The sequence below is a fragment of the Camelus dromedarius genome, chromosome 2 (assembly GCF_036321535.1).
Source record: "Camelus dromedarius isolate mCamDro1 chromosome 2, mCamDro1.pat, whole genome shotgun sequence".
Taxonomy (NCBI): Eukaryota; Metazoa; Chordata; class Mammalia; order Artiodactyla; family Camelidae; genus Camelus; species Camelus dromedarius.
This window is the reverse complement of record NC_087437.1, coordinates 52,978,869-52,999,327: the sequence shown is the minus strand read 5'-3', so window position 1 is coordinate 52,999,327 and position 20,459 is coordinate 52,978,869. Positions and strand designations below refer to the sequence as shown.

General features: G+C 47.2%; 1 protein-coding gene across 10 annotated transcripts in view; it reads left to right on the top strand.

The window, feature by feature from the left end:
* DGKG (diacylglycerol kinase gamma) overlaps positions 1-20,459 on the top strand; it is a 191,323-nt gene that overhangs the window by 158,602 nt on the left and 12,262 nt on the right. For 8 of the 10 annotated variants that reach the window (XR_010383834.1, XM_064493584.1, XM_064493580.1 and 5 more), the window contains 2 exons: positions 17,661-17,781; positions 20,000-20,060. Coding sequence is in view for 8 of the 10 variants with exons in the window: in XM_064493584.1 (XP_064349654.1) it covers positions 17,661-17,781; positions 20,000-20,060 (182 nt within the window). In the remaining 2 variants the exon portion in view is untranslated. The other 2 variants (XR_010383835.1, XM_064493593.1) reach the window with 2 other exon arrangements.

Here is a 20,459-nt window from a genome sequence, read left to right as displayed (position 1 = left end):
TTCAGCTCTACCCCTTACCAGCTCTTTCCACCAATGAACCAAATGGGACTCACTCAAAGCCCCTGGCAGTTCTGATTTCTCTGTGGATTAGATGAATGGGCCCTTCTGACCCCCAGGGATACTCCGTGGACTGGTGAGCTGGGGGAGAGAAGCCATATGTGAGGGCTTTGGCCAAGACCCCACACATCAGGAGGGAGGAGAATGGATTTGAATCCAAGTGCTGGCACAAATGTGCTTTTTGGCACTTCAGTTTTCTTTGCTATAAAACCAGCGTCTGGTGTAAAAGTTTTGGTAACTGAATGGATGGCATTGAACCAGATCATTGGTTTTTAAACCAGGCCTGCCTATTGAAAATGAAGAGGCCTGGGCCCTAGCCCAGATCTCCCTAATCAATCTCTAGGTTGGTTCCTGGGAATCTAAATTTGTAATGAGCTCCCCAGACAATCTGACAGGCTGCCAAGTTTGAGAACCACTGACGTAGACAAGTGTCCATGAATCTGGGTCTGGGTTCTTTGATGTCCCAGGCTGTTAGTCCTAAGGCTGGATGTGATCCCACCAGTGTAAGGAGACAAACCAGGCTGACCATTGAAGGGAGTGGCTTATTTCAGACCCATCTATTAGAGAACCAGATTGTTATATCTCGAGGCAAGGTCACCAAGAGGTGTCATCTCCACACCTCTGTCCTTTAAGAGAGGACTCGAGAATTTTTTTTTCTCTGACACCCTAAGTCCTTTTTATTTCACACACTGAAGTTTTTGATTTGTATAAATTATTAAACTGAGTAATGTTCCTCCTTTCTCCTTTGGCAGGGGAAGTTGTGGGTGCTAACAGAGGGTGGGGGAAGTGTTGGAGTTTGTAGAAAGTTCCTGCAAATTTTCCCATCCCAGTGTTCCCACCCCAACCCCCACTCTGGCCTCTAGGCAGAACAGAATCTGGGTAGAATCCACCTCCCCTCACCCAGGGCTGTGGGGGAGCTCTTGTTGAGGACATGTTCTGCCTGGGACTCAAGGACAACTGTCATCTTCCCCTTACATGTCTTACCATGTACCTTCCCCTTCTTCAGGCAAAAGTAATGTGTCTGCTGATCGCTCTTGACCATCTTGTACAGGAACTCTCTTCCCCAAATCCCCCTTTCCCACCCCAAGAATATGCTTTCAGAGCTAAAATGAAGCTACTTCCTGTTCTTTAGATGAGAACATGAACTGATCAGAGCAGAGGCCAAGGAGGGAGCCTTGGCTTCTGGGCTTTGCAGAGACACCAACGTAGAGCTTTCTTTCTTAAAGGGCCATGATCTCATTTAAGATGAGATGTTAATGAGGAAAAACTAAAGAGGCAACCCGTTTTAGTGGAAATGCATTAGCCTGGGGAGTCAAGAGACCTGGGTTCCAGTCCAGACTCTGCCTCTCACTAGTGTGTGATGTTGGGTAAGTCCTTCCACCTTCTTGGGATTTCAGTTTTCATTATCTGTTAAATAGGCAAATCTGACAATCATGTAAATTCCTCTGGAGCATAAGTTCCTTAAGGCTTAATCCACAGGATTAAGGCATGGCCAGGTTTTGGACTCCTTGGACAGAATTATATGGCAGGTTTCTTCCTTCTTGAAGTGTGTTGGTCTCACAATTGACAGGTCAGTGGCAAAAAAGGTAGCGCTCTCTCTCTGCAGGCTCTTCATTTGTTGGGCTTTGTTACTATTTGGCAATTTCACTGGGATCGGAGGTGAGGGAGAAGTCAGGAGAGAATAGCGGGAGGGAAGGGATTTATCATAGGAAGTATAAGAGGAAATGACAACAGAAAAGGTTATTGTCAAATCTCATCACAGATCATCAGTCTTTCTCCTTGGGAAAGCAACCCAAGAAAGGTCATTCCACATTAGCATGAAATGAGTTCTGTAAAAACCATTGGCTGATCAGAAAGCAAGATGCGGTACTGGGTTGAGCACCAAGCTTGCAGTCAAATGACCTGGATTTAAATTTAGGCTTTACACTTTCTAGTCTTAGAAACCTGGGAAAGTTACCCAATCTCCCCGAGTCTCAGCTTCCTGATCTTTAAAATGGGGATAATAATATCTAGCTTGTTATGATGATGGATGCCACAGTACCTGGAACATAGTATAAGCTCCAACTTTAGAAAAGTGTTCTCTTCCCCTTTAATGTGATTTTATGTTGGGGCATACCAGTTGAATTCCTGATTTTGAAGTTCTTCTCTTTAGCGTTGCCACCCGCCTGCACTATCACTAAAAAAGAGCTCCTGCCAAATTCCAGCCTGGCCTCTGCCCTAGTACATTAAACTTATACCATCGATTGTACTTACTGTCTGCTTTCCTACACCTTTCAGATTCTAAGGATAAAGGGTGGATGGTATTCATCTTTGTATCCCCGGTGCCTGACCCAATGTAGTTAGTCCAAAAAACATTGTTGGATAAATGAGAAGTACCTGGGCACTGGTTCTTTTTCGTTTTTAAAACAGCAATAAGAGTAGTCACAGATCATCTCTTGTATTTATATTTCGTTTTGGCCTGCAAATAGTTTTGTATATATTGACTTAATCTGATCCTAAGCAGAAACCCATGAGCAAGGTTAGACCCATTCACCTCCATATCCCTATCTCATAGTTGGGAAGAACAGAAGCCCAGCGCAGCAGCAGGACTTAACCAATTTATGTCCAGTGGTGGCATCAGAACCAAGTCCATGATTCCTGGCCTCGCCCCAAGTGGCTAGTGTCCAACTAGAAATTTTATTTAAGGTCCTACTATGTGTATCGCACAGGCCAGGAACTCAGAAAACAGGAAGCATTTATGACCCAGTCCAAGGAAAGTCTCCACATACACTTGGTTGAAATTCTGCTCCTCCTGCTAGGCTTGCCTCAACAGCCATCTCCTTCCTGGAGCCTATTGGTGGCGCCTCTGGAAGTGAGTTCAGCCTCTGAAATTCTAGAGCGCTTAATTTTGCCTTCTGTCTTGACAGTTCACTAATTAAGGGTTGCCTTGTTTTATAGGCATGTGTATCCTTATATCTTTCTCCTGCCAGTACCTGGAAAATTGGGAGCTTGTGTTCTTCATCTCTGTGACCCCTTCAAAGCCTAACACCCTACCTGGTTCACGTTGTTCTACAGAAACGTTTGTCAGAGGGAGGGAGAGGAGGGGAAGGAATCTTGCCCTTGGTCTGCCTCCATAGTGGGTGGTAGATTCTGGAGCTGGACAGGAACAGACACTCAGTGAAAAATCTTGGGGAAAAAAATAGTCTTATAAAGAGTTCGATGCAAATATTTGTGAGACTGAGAATTTCCTTTCACAGAACTATTAGAAATTCACTTGTTAATTAAGATGAATTGGCTGTTTCAAAGAAGTCAACACATATGGCCCCTAGAGAACTTGTAGCTGAGAGTCAGTGTAGAGGAGGGGACTGGCCATTGAGCTAGGAGTTAGAAGACACAGGCCTCCCCATCACCAGCCGTGTGATGCTGGTTGAGTCAGTGAACCTCTCCAAGCCTCCACTGCAACCCTTGCAAAATGGAAACAATTACAGCCTCTCTCCCTCAGCAGTGCCACCTTGTTCTGAGGGTTAAATGAGATCATCCACACAGGCACTTAGCAGGATACTCAGAACACAGGGTGCTTGATCAGTAGTAATCAGAAGTATCAGAGGTATTGCTAAGTGACAAGTGGAAGGTGATAAGTATGTAGTATTTAAATAAGAAAAGGCCCAGATTTAGAATTTCACTCTCTTGGCTTCTGCTTCAGGAATTCGGTCTTGATTGTCTTTAAATTACCTGTGGCTCTAACAACATGTACCTCTGGGGTTGTCTCTGGGCCCTGTGCTGCAGTGTGTTTGGCTGCTGCTGCCCATGTGGGGTTCCACCTGAGCTGCTGTCCGGGGAAAGGGGCCCAGTCCTGAAGCACCAAGGGCACATGTGGCTAGATTGGTCCCCGCGAGGTTAGGGAGCGAAGCCCCAGGAAGCTCTGCCATTGGTTCTCTCTGGCCCTGCCCTGGGTATTAATGCAGAGACTCCCTACACACGTTCTCAAACTCTTTACTGAGCCTCATATCTGCCCCATGCAGCCTTCCCCTTGGGCCAGCAGCAGCCTCGGGCCTGGGCCACCCACACCCAGCCCCTCTAGCTCTCTGATACTAAGGCCACGTTTCCCGTAGTGATTTCTTAGCCAGTCCCATTTGAACCACCACAGGGTGTCCTGGACAAGACTCTAAACAGAGAGGGCAAAATCTCCCCGGACTTTCACTAGGTAATAATTTTTGCCATTCCTGGTGAACAAACACAGGGAGACAGCACCGTTGGTAGAATGTACCCTTTGAGTTAATTTCCCAGCCATGGGGACAGGCTTTCTGTCATTTATTCAACACACATCTGAAAAGCACCTACCAAGTGCCAGGTACCAGGGCACAACAATGAGCAAAAACAGACCTAATGCCTGCAGCCACTAGGGAGTATGGGAGCCAGGCCTCAGGAAAGTAATCCCACAGACAGGCAGGAAATTAGGATTGGTGATAAGGGCTAAGAGGGACACTTGAGTGACTAGCCAGCACTCCAGCAAGGCCAGTGTGTGGCTCACAGACAACGCCTTGCCAGCTTGGTACTCAAACCAACAAACAGGCACTCACACAGGAACCCTCTTGGCAAATGCATACAGTCATCAAATCTGCTGCCCAGATGCCAGCCTCTTGCCTGGAAAGAGGAAAACCCTCCTGCTTCAAGATCAATTGATTCCGCTACTTTGCAGGCACAGGCGGTTCAGTCACCTGTGTGGATCGTCACTAATTGTATGGGTCATACCCTGAATCCCAAAGCCAGGGAAAGGGATGCCACCCAGCCATCACAGACCCACCCTCGCAAGTGGGGAGCCAGAGCTCAGATGGGACAACAGAGTAGTCGTGAGCGCCTGAGTTCACTGCTTCTGCGAGCTGTCTTCTCACTGGTGTGAAACTGGAACAGAAAGTGGCCTGTTGGGTTCAAGAGCTGTCAGGGTTGTAGGTTCCCTATTTTCCCATTAAAGATGGTCAGAGTGAGCAGTTGTCAGTTACTTACTGCTCATTTGGGTTGGAAAATAGAAATATTCCTAAAAAGTATGTATTTTACAGAGGTCTCTCTGGCCAAGGTCTCACCTGAGGGGCTGAGACAGGGCAAGGCAAGTGGCCCCTAAAGAGCCTGGGGGTACTTGGGGTGGGGTGTGCACTGGGACTCCCCTTGGTGCTAGGAACTAACCATGGCAACACAGTCATTCTTCTCCAGTGGTGGCAGGCCTACAGAGAGACTCCACTTTTCACAGGAAATAGCAGCTTTGTCATTCAGTCCTTCAAGCACCCACATTGAAATCAACATGCCCCAAACCAGGCATTATCTTCCCACTCTTCACACACCCTCCCCTCTCCTAAAGTCCACTGCCCAGACCCAGGTTCTCTGCCGTGTTAATAGCATCCCCAAGCTAGAGCCCCAGGGTCACGCATTTGCCCTCACAGCGGCTCGTGGAACTCTCCTGTAACTTTTTTACTTACAGAGTGTCTCTCCATCCCAACTGTGAGCACCTCAGCTCCAGATGTCATGGTTCCTTCTTCATCCCTGTGCCTGGCACAATCTCTGAGTCTTTCAAAGAGCTTATTAATCTAGGTTGACCAAAAGCACCCAGGGTCAGGGACACCTGGAGGGGTGAGTTAGGGAGTTATGTTCGATGGAATGGAGTGTGTGTGTGTGTGTGTGAGAGAGAGAGAGAGAGAGAGAAAGAGAGAGAGAGAAAGAGAGAGAGAGAGACGCCGGTGTGCAGTGTTCCAGGACCCCTGTGCCGACATCGGCCTGTACAGGAGGCCGGGACGTCCACCTCCCTCCCGTCCTCACCCTTCCCTTCTCCAAGCCGCTATGTGTTCCCAGCTGCCTCTATACCAGGCAGTTGCTCCATGCCTGGCAGGGCTGCCTGCTAGACTCTGTGGGTTAGGGCAGGTATGTTTTTGTAGCTTCCAAATGAAGGCCACCCAACCTGATCCCCAGATGCCTGTTTCTGTAGAAACGATGATGTCTTCGATGGAGTACTGAAATCCTAGAATCTCTTGGAAATTTAGAGATCATTCTGTCCTCTAGATAAGGAAAGTGAGAAGCAGCAAGGTGAAGTAGCTGGCCCTTGGCCAAACCCAGACTGAAATGCAGGTCTTTTCACTCACACAGGCCAGACCTCTGTCCCCTGAGGCAGAGGTTGGCAAATTTTTCTGTCAAGGGCCACACAGTAACTATGAAAATAGTTAGGCTTTGTGGGCCCAACAGTCTCGGATACAAGTGTTTACCTGAACCACTTAGTGTGAAAACCGCCATAGACACCACAGCAGCGAATGGGCATGGCTGTGTTCCAACCCAACTGTATTTACAGACAAGCAGCAGGCTGGATTTGGCCCTCGAGCTGTGGTTTGCCCATCCCTACACTAGAACCAGCAGCAAGGGCATCACCTGAGAGGGTCAGAAATGCAGACCCTCAGGCCCCAGGCCAGACCCACTGAAGCCGAGTCTGTCCGCCGACAAGCTCCCCGGGGATAGACACTCACTCAAGCTTGAGAAGCACTACGCTGGTGTGCCGGGCTGCTCCCCCTGAGAATGCCAAGAAGAAACTTCACAGATTAGAAAAAGGAGGACCAGGGAGATTCATTGACCTACCCAAGTTCACACAAACTGGTGGAACTGGGACTGGAACCCAAGTCCCAGTATTTCAAATATAGAATTCTTTCTACCCACCCCAGCCTCCCCACTTCTGCCTGTCCCTCACCCCACTCCTACTCCAATTTACTAGAAATTCCAGCAAAGCCATCCTTCATCCTTCCTCAGCCGACTTCTGAATCAACAGGGCTCTGCCTCCAGCTGTCCCCGCCCCTCCCCACCGAGGCCGGGAGGGGCGGGCAAGGCAGAATTCAGCCTCCGGAGGCTGTTCACATCTGCAGAGAGAAACTTGCTCACACAGGTTCAAGCTGGAGTGAAACTCCAGCTTAATTCCTGCCTTAGGAGGTTTGCTGCTCAAAATAGAACCAGAGAGCCAAGGAACCGTTCATTTTTCACATGCAGAAAAAACTTCCAGCCTGGCTCTTTGGCTGGCCTAGACACCTTTGATTCTTCCCTTCCCACTTGCCCCACCTCGGCCCACATGCTGACGCCTGTTCCCCTGTAGCAGCTCTTCAGCTGTTTGATATCCGGCACCTCCTAAGGCCCAACTACGGCAAAACTGCACGCTGGCCACACACTTGGCACAGCCTAATAAACATCACTATGCTTCTTGACCTGTTTCTCAGTTGTACAAGAAGTGTCCCATCTTCTTGACTAATCAAAAAATGTGTATTGTGCTGTTATTTACTGAGCACTTACTTATGGGCCAAGCCTGTTCCATATCTAATTATTTAATCCATTTTATGGCTGAAGATACTGAGGCTCATGGGTTTAAGTGACCGGCCCAAGAATATAGGCAATACCCAATAGAGTGGGACTCAAACCTGCCTTCAAGGACCCAGAGTGCTGCAGGTGCTGTAGAGGGTGCAGGCAGGAGGGTGAAGGGGTCCTGATCTCCAGGAGTTCTCAGTCTAATACAAGAAATACATGTAGAACAGTCATGCTAACACTACATGATAGGCACGCACCTTGGAGTGGCAGAAATAGTATCATCAGGGTGGGGGGAGAAAAGGAGGGCCTTTCCTTAGGAACTCAATTCCCAGCTGCCCAGCACTGTGCCAGGCACCCAGGAGGTCATCAATAAATGTTTGCTATATGACCAAATGATGAAGGAATGAATGCATAAGTGAGATTGAATGTGTGTGTGCTAGTAATACTTGAAGCTGGAAAGGACTTGAAAAGACAGAAGGAAAGAAGGGGGCCATGAGCTACAGGAATAGCAAAAGGGAAGACTGGAAAGATGGGGACCCTTGAGTAACATGCCATGGAGTGTATATGTGATCCTTTGAATAATGGGAAGAGATGAAGGGTTTGAAGCCAGGAGCAATAGGATGCGAGAGAGGCATGTGGTGTGGATTTGAGGAAAGGGAGAGAAACTGGCAGCGAGGAGGCCAGAGAGGAAGCCGGTGCAGAGCACAGGCTTATAACTCTAAGGCCTTGAATGGGACTCAGTGGCACAAAGGGGGAAATGGACAGAAGCCAACCAGAAGTAGGGGACAGACAAAAGGGACACTACCATGTGGGTGACTCCTCCCTCCCCATAAATCATCCAGCAGGGTCCCAGCTTCTTCTACCCACAAGCTCAGCCTTCTCCTGTCTGCCTCCATTCCAAAGCCCTCCCCTTTACTGGTGCTTCTGTTGGCAGAATAGACGCCTTAAGCAGATTCCTAGGTCTCCTCCACCTCCGGCTGCAGCCAGCACCCACCTCTTCCCGTTTTCAGGACAGTTTGTCCAACACTTGTTAAGCACCTGCTTGGATATAGCAGTAGATGCTAGAAATATTTTGCATTCATCATCTCATTTTAATCCCCTACAGCTCTCCTGAGAGACACTTTATAAGTCAGAAAATGAGGCCCAGGGAGGTTAACTGACTGTCCAAGGCCACCCTAATTAGTGGACCTGGGACTGGCACCAAGGCCACGTATTCCAAACCTGGCATCGTTTCCATTCACACCACAGTACCCTCCCCCACTTCCCCTTACCCAACAACCTGGAAGAGTCACAACCCTCCTCTAGCCTTGCCTTTCTGCGTGTGCATGTCCCTCTGAGCTGTGATTCATTTGGTGGGCGTAGATCTCTTTAATGTACCTTCTGTGTGTTACGCCTGAGAATCAGGCTTGAGTTGAACTGGAAAATCTCACCACTAATTGATTTAGTTTATTACATACACTGTACCTGGAATTGAAGCTTCTTGAGTGGGCGGAGTCATGCCAGATAATACACCAACTAGTATTTGATCTTAAGGCCAAGAAAGTCGGCATTCCATTTAACAAGACCTCATTGCTGGGAAGTCTTCCCTGAGAAGAGCTGAGAAGAGGCTCACCCCACACCACCCGCGCTTCCCTGCCCTCAGATGCCCCATCACTCCAAGTCATCTTGTCTCTGCCTTGAGTCCTTTATTCAGAGCTTCTGAAGAAACGTAAAATCGCAGTAACGGCCTGTTTCTCGAGGGCCTTCCGTGTGCTCTCTGTGCAGGCCCTGGGTGGCATCACTTCTAAACCTCACAACGCTGCCAGTGAGGTTATTAGAGCCGCATTTTCCAGATAAAAGACTCAGAGAAGCTAAGTGACTTCTCCCAAAGTGACAGAACTAGTGAGCGCCGGACAGTAGGATTCAGACCCACGTGTGTCCAGAGCCTGGGCTCTGTGCTTCTCGAGCTGGCCCAGCAGCACGTTCTCTATGCTGGGTTAACAGGATGCCCGGGGATGAGCCCCCTGCCTGTTTGGTTTGCCTGCAGAGGGTCCTCTGCCTTTATGCTGTGTCTGAGTTAGGATCTCTAGGGAAGGCACAGGTCATAGGTTACCCTTCAGTTAAGTTATGATTGGGATGCCTGAGGACCTGGTGTTTTGAAATGCCGGGTGGGAACATGCGGGGTAAGTTATAGCCTTTCCTTACTCGCCCTTTTGTGCCCAAGGAAACCCCAAAGCCCCTTCCATCTCCATCTCCTCACCCACAGCCTGTTTTCAGGCTGCCATGCTTCTAAGCCAGCTTTGAAGCTCTCTAGCTGGGAGCAGTCTTTCATCTGCACAGATCAGACCCAGTGGGGAGCTTAGGTGGGCTGATCAGTGTCCGGCTTTGTTGGGCCCTGGTTGCCTCAGCCACCAAGGGCACAGGGCCCATCTCCATGGGAATTTGGAGGCAAGAGAGGAGGCAAGGTGACGTCTCCCACAGCCTTGGGAGGCCGTGTCTGCCGGCTACCACTCACCTGTCTAGGCTGTGGGGACCGATCCTGGCCCACTGGAGCAAAGCAGAGCTTGCATCCTCTTTTTCCGCAGAGAGTAAGAAGGTCCTGCACCCCTTCCCAGGGAAGGCAGCTTCTCACAGCCCAGTCATAAGGGGTGTTTCTAGTTGCTGCTTACGGGGCTTCTTCACATTCTTTATCTCTGCCTTCCTCAGAATCACCCATGATGTAGTTTTTATTATTGTCTCTGTTATGGGCAAGGACATTGGCAGGGAATTTTGTCCCCCCCCACCAAATTTATATGTGAAGCCCCAACCCCCATGACCCTGGAATGTGGCTATATTTGGAGATAGAGACTTTAAAGAGGTGATTAAGCTTAAATGAGGCAGTTAGGGTGGGCTCTAGTCCAATCTGATGGGTGTTCTTATAAGAAAAGGACATTTGGACACAGAGAGACACCAGAGATGGGTGTGCAAGAGGAAGGACCATGTGAAGAGGAAGGACTATGTGAAGTGGCCAGGGGTGGCCACCTGCAAACCAAGGCCAGGGGCTTCGGAAGAAGCCCATCCTGCAAGGTGCAAGGTGCACCTTGACCTTACCCTTCAGTCTCCAGAGCTGTGAGAAAAATAGATGTGTGGTGTTAAACCCACCAGCCTGTGGGATTCTGTTACAGCAGCCCTCACAAACCAACAGAAGAGCTTCAGATCAGCATTCGCTGACTGGTATTACCCACTGAACTGATAGGATTCCAGCCCAAAGTCAGGACACTTAGCATCTTAGTCTGCCTGTGCTGCCATAACCTAGATAAAGGGACAGCACCCACAGGTTTTCCTGTGTCACACAGCTGCTCTAGGGTATGCAGCAGCCTTCCTCACCACTCTGATGGGGTTGTTCAGAAACACCTGTGGTGCCACCACATAATCAGAGTTTCAGCCCCTTCACTGAAGGTTGCTTGATTTCCTAGGCTGGCCCTCTTGGTTTCCTCAGACTGAACCCTGGAGTGCTGATAGAAGGGGGGATGGAGGGGGAGGGGGGAGTGAGAGTGAAGATAGCAAGGCATCCTGCTAGGCTAAGGCCCTTGCATGCTTCTCCAGGGCACCACAAGAGCGAGAAGCCCAAATCAGGACCCCATCTATCCCTTACACCTTAAATGACTGCATTTTCATTAATGTCAACCAGCTGGCAAGATGAGGATGGACATAAAAATTATGCATTAAGGCAGAGAGGCAAAAAACAGACTGGGTCATCATTATCTGTTACATGCAGATTAAATGAGTTAACTCATGGAAAGCCTGTTATCCAGTTCAATCTAGACAAGTTGTTATTACTATTAATCATTATCTTTTTCCTCTTTCGTGCTAAACCTGTCAGGGTCTTTGGCACTAAAGCCTGTATCTAATTCAGTTTATTCAACAAACAATTATTGGGAGCCTTTTATATGCCAAGGGCTGGGCTAGTTGCTAAAGATGCAAACACAAACAAAACAAGAAGAGTAAATACATCCTTGCCTTCAACTCTCAATGTGGTTGGGAGAGTGATGTGTACAGAAACAATTGTCCTTGAGTGAGAGCACTATCTGAGCACAGGAGAAAGAAGAAGCACAGTGCCTGGCGTATCCCGGGAGGATAGAGAGGAGTTCTCCAGGCAGAGGGTTACCTGTGCAGGGAGCAGGACCAGATAGCGAATGACCTTGCCTGACTCGCTCAGAACTAAGACCAATGGTCCCTTGGGCTTCCAGAGGGATTGATGAGGGAAAATGTGCCCCTTAATTACGAGTGCTCTGCCAGCCTTTACCTGTGGGTACTGAGCTGCAAGCCTTCCTCCTGCAGTGGGCAGGACTAAAGAATTAAAAGCCAAATGGCGCTGTTGAGATCAAAGAAGTGGGGAAAGGAGCAGAATCAGGGAAGAGTTTAAAGGAGGAAGAAACCTCCGAAGAGGGATGCTTGCTTCCTCTAACGCTCACCTGGATTTACAGCCATGGTGTGAACCCATGAGGGACACTGAAACATGAAACTTTTTTTTTAAATTTTTTTATTGAGTTATAGTCAGTTTACAATGTTGTGTCAATTTCTGTTGTACAGCACAGTCCCTCAGTCATACATGAATATGTATATATTAGTTTTCTTATTTTTTTCACTGTGAGCTACTACAAGGTATTGAGTATATTTCCCTGTGCTGTACAGAAACATGAAACACTCCTAATGCTTTAGCCTGAATACTATGGTCTGGGGACTCCTGTACACAGCTGTAAGACAGTAGGTAGACTGTTGGGAGTTGTCGGGGTGAATGTGGCAGAAAAGGAAAGCGAAACTAACAGAGTTTCAGAGCCCGCTCTGTGCTAGGCACCGTCACACACACGTCTGCCATTTCATCTCATAACCACATTCTGAGGTCATTGTGATTAGTCCTAACGCCTGCTTTTCAAGTGAAGAAGTAACATGTTTATATTCTTCACTCCAACTCTGGCCTGTGCTTTGGGGCGGTTTTATTGTCTAAGGCTCACGTTCTCTGACTTGAGTGTACCTCAGAATCTTCCAGAGGGCTTGTTAGAACACAGATCGCTGGGCCCAGCACCCTGTTTCTGATTTAGCAGGTCTGGGTGAGGCCTGACGATGTGCGTTTCTGACAAGTTTCCAGGCGACGCTGCTGCTGCTTCCGGACCACACTCTGAGAGTCTCTGGCCTCTGGGGATCATCTGATAACTGAGCCCAGTAGTTCCCAAACTGTTCGCATTTTGGAATGGCCTGGGGATCTTTAAAAGCAAATACTGATTTCTTACTCCCAGGTCCACACATTCTGATTTGCCCATGTAGGGGCAAGCTGGGCATCGCTATTTTTAAAAACTCCCCACCCAGGTAATTCTAACACGCAGAAAAGCTGACCTAGCCTGCTTCTCCTCAGCTCTCATCCCTATCACCACCCTCTCCCTCAGCCGCCCACTGCTGGGGCCACAGAAGGAGCTTATTTCCTCGCGCCACTCAGAGCACTTTTCCAACCCTCCTTCTCCCACTGTCTCAGCACACCTGCTCCTGGAACTCATCGAGTCTCCTTCTTGCCTTCTCCCTTTTCGTCCTTCCAGTCCCTCATCTCTTTCCCTCTTCAACCTCGAGCTCATGGTGCAGTTATTACTGCAGCCATCTCTTGCCCTCAGTAATACATCAACCGCCTTGTACTTTCTTTGGCCATCTATATCCACCTGGGAACGTTTCAGGAGGAGGAGCTAAATCAAACTGCAGGCATGGAAGTCCAGGGAGGCTTCTTGAAGTTGGTGACACTTGAGTGGAGTTTTGATGGGCAAGTCAAAGTGGAAGAGGGCATCTCAAGCAGGGGCACAATGTAGGTGGAGCCACAAAAGAGGGAGACAGTAGGGTTTGCCTGGAGAGCTATCTGTTGTGTACGTCTGGAGCAGGAACTTAGCCCTGTGGTGTCAGGACATAAAATTTTAGAGGTAGCTTCTTGCCAGATGGGGACGGGCCTCGGGCATCAAGTCAGGGAATTTGCATCTTTACAGGTATAAAGAGCAGTTGATAGGTTTTTGAAGTGACTTTTTAAAATGATAACAGTAATACATACTTAGAGAAAATGCAAAACACCTAGAAAAGCATAAAGTAGAAAATTATAATCCCGTGTAATCTAACTACCCAGATCTTACCACTGTTAAGATTTTAGAGGAATTTGCCCTTTTCTTCTATGCATATTCTTACAGAGTTGAGAGTGTGCTGCAGAAGTGAGTTCATATCCTGCCTGCACGCTTAACATTATAACATATATATAATTCGTGTTTTTGAAATTTTGTAAATATTTTAATACCAGGGTACAATACTATCATATGATACCATGTAATTTATTTTACTAGTCTCATACAGGCAGAAATGGGGGAGGGGGAGATTTCACTATAATGAATCTACGATAGTCATATTTGTATGAACTTAGATTCTAACAATGGTTTCTTGTGATCAATGCCAAGAAAGAAATGAATGAATCAACAGTATGGAAGTTTTAGGCTCTTACTACCAAACTTTTTTCTAAAAAGTTTTCTGAGAGTGGGGAAGGGTATAGTGTGTGCTTAGCATGCACGAGGTTTTGGATTCAATCCCCAGTACCTATGTTAAAAGATAAATAAATAAACAAACAAACAAACAGACCTAATTACCTCCCCCCACCAAAAAGAAGTTTTCTACCAGTTTCCACTCTGATCAGAGGTAGGAAAGAATATACATTTCATCCTGTCTTCCCAGCACGTGGGGTTATGATTGGTGCCACTGAAGGGTTTTTGGTAGGGAGTAGTGACATGAGCAGACTTGCATTTATAAACTCCTGCCCTGGAGGCTGAGTCCAGAGGCCAGATTGGAATTACACTGTCGCCCGTGCTGTTCTACCTCTCCTTCCGGATTCTCCTCTTCCCGTCTTCCCAATCTTCCTCTTCTTTCTTTCATGAAGAGTGTACACTAAGTGTTTGCTGCACACAGAGCTCTGCACAAGGCTTTGTTACCAAGAGCAGTGCTAAAAGGTGGTTGTCACAAGGTGGTGCCCAGCCCAGAGACCATCTTTTTATAGTTCTATTAAAACAAACAAACAAACAAACAAACAAACAAACACTTTCCTGACAGTAATTCTCATTAGGTAGAAATCTTTTTTATATTTTCCAGCAAAATTGCCAAGTGAGTTTACTGCTAAATTAAACTTTTCTGCATCCTGTGACTACCCAGCCCTATATGTGATCATCTCTGTCCCTGGAATGTCCTTCCTCTTTCTCCTTCTTAACACAACAAATTACCTAGGCATTCATCCTTCAAAACCTTCCTTGAACGTCTGTGAGATCTTTCTTCCATGCCTTGCCCAGTCAGAATCAGTTACTCGGGCCTCCTGTTCCTATAGTTCAATTACAACATTTTCTGCAGTTAACACTTTTCTCCCTCTTGGCTAAGAGTCCTTCAAGAGTAGAACGTTTTGTATTTCTAGTTCTTAACACAGGGTCTGGCACTTGGTTGCTTCTCAGTAACTGTTGAATGAATGAGTGAGTTAATTAATTCCTGTTTTACTGAGATGCATGGAATGAGGTGAAGAGTCTAAAGACAATATGGAGATAGTATGAATTGCCAAAACCACACTCTGAATCATGGGTGCCTAAAGTGACACAGACACCTGGTATATCAGATGTCCTGATCCTGGATTCTAAGTTCTGAACATTAAATGTTCTGTGTGCCTGGACATTAACTTATACTCTGTTCTGTTTCATTTTAACTCCAAATTTAGTTTCTGCATAAGTATCTGTATGCTAGAGGAAGTACCAGGAAACAAGTGATGCCAGAATTTCCCAAAATGTGTTCCAAAGAAAACTACCCTGGATAACTATAAAGCTGTTTATAGGTATCACACAAAAGAAGAGTCTCATGGTCCAATAAGTTTGGGAAACAAAGTTAAATATATTTCTTTACCTCAGAACTTCCTGGTGGGCATTTTCAGCAGTTGAAAGAAAGATCAGTTAGACAATGGTAGAGAAACAGAAGAGCAGTCAGGTCCCCTTCAGTAGTAGACAGGAGTCATCCTAGCCTCTTCATGCCAGAGAAGACGCAGAGTACAGATACAAAGGCAGAATGGCAAAGAGTATGACAAGACCCTAGCCCCTTCCCCTGCTCTTACCTTCTAAGTCCCACATTTGTGTAAGCCCCTGCCCCCCCACCCACCCACCCATCCATCTGCCCACCAGTCCGCCATGCTGATGAGATCAGCTTGCATTACTTCCCTCTTCTGGAGCCAGGGAGCAAGGTAATGTGTGGGAAGTGATAGCTGCAAGGTAATGTGTGGGAAGTGATAACAACTTTTCGAGTTAAAGCCATTCAACAGGAAAATTTGTTAAAAGACCAAGACATTGTAAAAAGCTGAAACACTTGAGTCTATTAAGTCCCCTGCTTCTCAGAACATTTTGTTACCAGGGAATGTTTCAAGGAGGGGAAACACTGAACTATCACAGCACTGTCAGATACCAAATCCTGGTACAGAGAGCAACATTTTACAAGACATCTGTCTCTCTGCCAACAGGGTAACTTCTAAAGAGTTCTGTTTCTCTTTTCTCCTCCATTCTCCTACCCCAGTATAACTCCCCCACCCTCCTCACCCCTAACATATCCTACACATATCCCCTGCCTCTTCCTCCTCCTCCTGCCCCCTCCTCCTCCACCTTCTTCTTCTCTCTCTCCCCCGCCCTCCTCCTTTCCCCTTCCCTCTCCCTCCCCTTTCTCATTCACAATCCATACCTGTGATTTCACAGGCACTGTAAAATGACTCTAAAACTATCCAATGGTTATTCAGCTTTGGTAAGAAGAGAACTAATTAAGTGACTAGAGGTTTAGACATTTGTTGTTTATTGGATCCAAACTCCTTACAAGAGTCTGGAGTGTTCTCCTAAGCAAACATTGCCCTTTCATGGCTTCTTGTTCCATGTCCAAATGAGATGGAGGGTTTCAGGAGACAGTAGCTTTTCACAGATGTGCAAAAAGGAGTACCAGAGAAGGAGAATGGGAGTGTTGATGGATGTCGAGGGGAAAACCTATGTGCCTATCACAGAGAGACTAATGCAATTTGTGTATCTGTTGGCAGCTGATGGCCACACATTTGTGGTCACATCTGTGGTCAGCCCAATAGTTTAACTGTCTTCTTTAGCAGTATATCTGTCAAGAGAATGTTTTCTAAACAATAGTTAGTCTTCTAAACCAAAAAGTAAAGACAAACCCAAATACCTCCTTGCCAATCATAATAAACGCTATCACACTATACCAGGAGGCACCTTAGAAGACAGAAGCCATCTGTTAAATAAACAGAAGCGTTCACACAGAACAGTTTTCTAGTTTGTAAGTGCGAATAGGATGTTAGTGATTAGCCACAACCTATGAGAAAATTACCCTCGCCTTAGTAGGCAAAGGAATGGAAGCTTTTAAAGGATCTGCCTTTTTACTTTGCTTCTGTTTTAAATAAATAGACGTTGTGTTGTGAAAATGAGTTTTGGGCCCAACATCAAACCTTAATCCTGCCATTGCTTTCCCAAGAAATTGAACCGGCCCAATCCAAGCCCCAGGAACTCTGAAAAATGGACCTCTTCTAGGTGTCGAATCAGAAGCAACTGCCATTGTGGGAGGCCCTCGAGCCTAGGTGACTCTGAGCCTAAGACTCATATTTTCTGTCCCTCTTTTTGTACTGTGCACCCAGAATCATCTGGTGTAGGTGAAATATTCTTTTCTTTGGCTCCGATTAGGCACCTGGTGTCCTGAAAGAGGTCACTGACTTCCCCAAGGATGTCCAAGGAGGTTGGCTCACCACTGGCTCACCGCAGGCCAGATTTGCAGTTAATTAACCATCAGTCATCGCCAGTAGGGCCAAGATGTTATTCAGACATTCAGAGAGGAGAAACCTGATCCAGCTATGGATAATGACCTTCATCAGCATTCCTTCCTATCCTGATCCCAAACCAGTGTGTCTTCAGCTGCACTGGGGGGAGGGGGTTGAAAAGTATTTCAGAAATAGCCAGTCCATCATTTACGTTACTCTCCATTTGCAGAGGCTCCTGGATATATCTGCCTATTCATCGGATGCACGGTAACCTTCTGAATCAAAACCTTTTTTCACTAGAACTGGGTTTCTGTTCATGAAAAGGTACATTTATTGACTCCTGGGGAAATTCCCTCTCCAGAATGAGGATGAAAATGCTGTTTGGTGGGAAATGAACGGCTATGGACAGATCTGGGTTGGCCACCTTGGGACCAGACCTTCTGGCCTGAACCAGACTGGGGAACAGAGAGATACGTGCACTGCTTTAACTTGTCTCACTCTGCAGACCTCAGTGACCAGCTTCTTGAAGTGGTGGGGCTAGAGGGAGCCATGGAAATGGGGCAGATCTACACTGGCCTGAAGAGTGCTGGCAGGAGGCTGGCCCAGTGCTCCTCTGTCTCCATCAGGTACGCTTCCTCATTTACCCTACAGCCTCCCACTCTCCCCACCTCCCTTAATATTCTTACAGATAACAACTAGGAAGCCATCTTTGGATTTCCATTCAGGGAGAGTTGGGGACAGAAGTTTGATAACATTTCTAAAGAATGTCTTTGGAGACCATTTCCCAAACCAGTTATAATGCAACCACCCAGGACATCGACTGGAAAATCCACCGCAGCCAGTTTGCTGTTCTCTTAGAATGAATTGGTGAAATTCTCTAAATAGGATTGAGAGGTTATGAGGCCCAGGGAACCAGAGATCCAACTCCTTGCCTTCTTTATCTTTACAAATTGAAATGTTAAATGTGTGCCACAGGGCACACTTTGGCAAAAACCAGGTTCTCTGCTGTACTCTGCTCTTTCCTGGGTGGTGGTCTTAGAAATACTTTTATTAGAATTAGAAACCCTGAATACCTTTGTAGAGCTAAACCATCAATGTCAGCAACATGTCATAATTGACTTAAGTGGATAACAATTCTTTAGCGTCTGAACCATCCAAGTCAGTCACTGCAGGCTCCTGGAAGAGATGGGGTCTACTGGAGGGGACCTTCTGATTTTGGTGGCTTCTGATTTTAATAAGTGCAACTAGTCACAGAGTTTTCTCCACCTGATTATTTTAGAAGTCTTTATTCCTTTCCATATCCCATTTAATTTCTACAGATCAGATCTATCCATGTGTCTTGGGGATCTCCTAGAGGGGACCACAGCATGCAGGTTGCCCAAAGTTATTTAAACACAAAACCCATGTAACCCTTAACCTCTTGGACAAGTGTCCTCAAAGCTCATTTAGGGAAACTCTGTTCTTAGTGCCACCCTGCATCTTCCAGAAAGGTCTCCAGAGCTGGTTTCCCGGTCTATCTCACTAAGCCCTTTTCTTCATCCCCATTCTGTGCCTTCTCTGTTTTTTCTATTGTTCCCCAAATCTTTGCTCCTCTTTCTGTCTGGGTGGTTGTTGTGCTGGGGCAGTTGTTTTCCAGATTAATCTCTGTGGTTCCTTCCCTGTCCTTCCCCCAGGACTTGCACACTGAGTAGGTCCAGTCTGTTAGTGCATCCAGGCCATAACATATGTAGACCAAAGAATATAGCATCTTGGTCCCTGAAGAATTTTTTTAAACATGTATAAGAGAGAAGATATTTTCTATTTCCAGACAGAAACAGAGGGGATGAGTCAGGGGCCCCGTCCTCCTGGGCATTCCCCAGATAGCCTCCTCAGCCCCCCAAGCCAGAATGCTACTCTCTCCTCTTATTATTTGTTTTATTAGTAGGTTTATTGTTTTCGTTATTAAATATCCTCAGGGTCAGTCAGAGAATCATCTCCATCAAAACATGGCTTGCCTCTCTCATTTTATAATTTCAAAACCAGGGAAGATGCCAAACCCAGGTGAGAGCTTTCTGGTCAGTGGGTGGCAGCTGTTGCCTGCTCACCCAGACCAGAGGCCTCTGAAAGGACCTGCCTGAGTTTCTCCTTTGTCTCTCTGTCTATATGCCAAAGAAGCCCTGTCCCAAGCAAGAAACCAATGCTTTCTCCTCTCCCCTCCACTGACCCATGGGGATCATATTCCCAGTGGCCCCCTTTCCCAGCTAAGCCAGGTCCACAGTCCATGCAACTGCATGGGCTACTCTTGTTCAGGAGATAAAAGAGGGGATGGTTTAGGATCGGGGGCCAGGCAAGACACACTCAGACCTGAGCTGTACCTCGTATAAGTGGGAGACGTTACCTCATTGACATGATGCAACCACTCACTCAACATAGAACCCAGGCCTTTCCCCATTTCATAACCCTTCCCATTTCACAGGGGAATTTCTGGCACCGTGGGCAGGCCCCCCGGCTGGTGTGTTTGACTGGGGGGGTCTGCTCAGCTGTGGTGCTGCCATACTGGTTGGCCACTGTTGCCCAGACTCCTGTGGACTTCACTGCTCACACAGGGCAGTGTTTCTCAAAGTAGAGTCTGAGTTCTGAAGCCACAGATTTGTCCATGGTGCTTATTAAAACACAGTCCCCTGGGCCTGGTCCAGACCTGCCCAGTTGGTACCTCTGAGGTGGGCTCAGAAGCCCACCAGGAGAGTCTTCAGAACCACTCTTAGGTGGGCGGATCAGGTCTTCCCACTTTGTTTCCCTGGTGAGGACCACCCTCATCCTCTGACTCCAGGAAGCTCACTCTGTTCTCTGTTTCCGGGGCTCCAGGACAAACAAGCTGCTGCCAATGCAAGTGGATGGAGAGCCCTGGATGCAGCCACCATGCACGGTGAGTTTTGCTGATCTCTGAGATGAGGGTGAGCAGCTTTATTTTGGGCCCCTTTGGGTCCCTGACTTAGTATGAAATCACTGAGTCTCAGAGTGGCAGGGGCTTTGTGAGATCATCTAGTACAGCTTCTGCCCCACTTTATTCATCCATCAATCCATTCATTACCTGCCAAGCCACTGAGTACATGCCATGTGCCAGGCACTGCGAGGTGCCAGTTCCAAAAATGAAGGAGACGTAGGCCTATCTTCAAGGAGCTCACAGTTCTAGGCAGTGAATTCAGAGGCTTCATCTGCAGTAGCCTTGAGAGCCTCAGCTTGGATAACTCCAGTGGCAAGGAACTTACCACCCCAAAAGGAAGGCTGTTTTGCTGATGAAAAAGCGATTCTTAGAAGGTGCTTC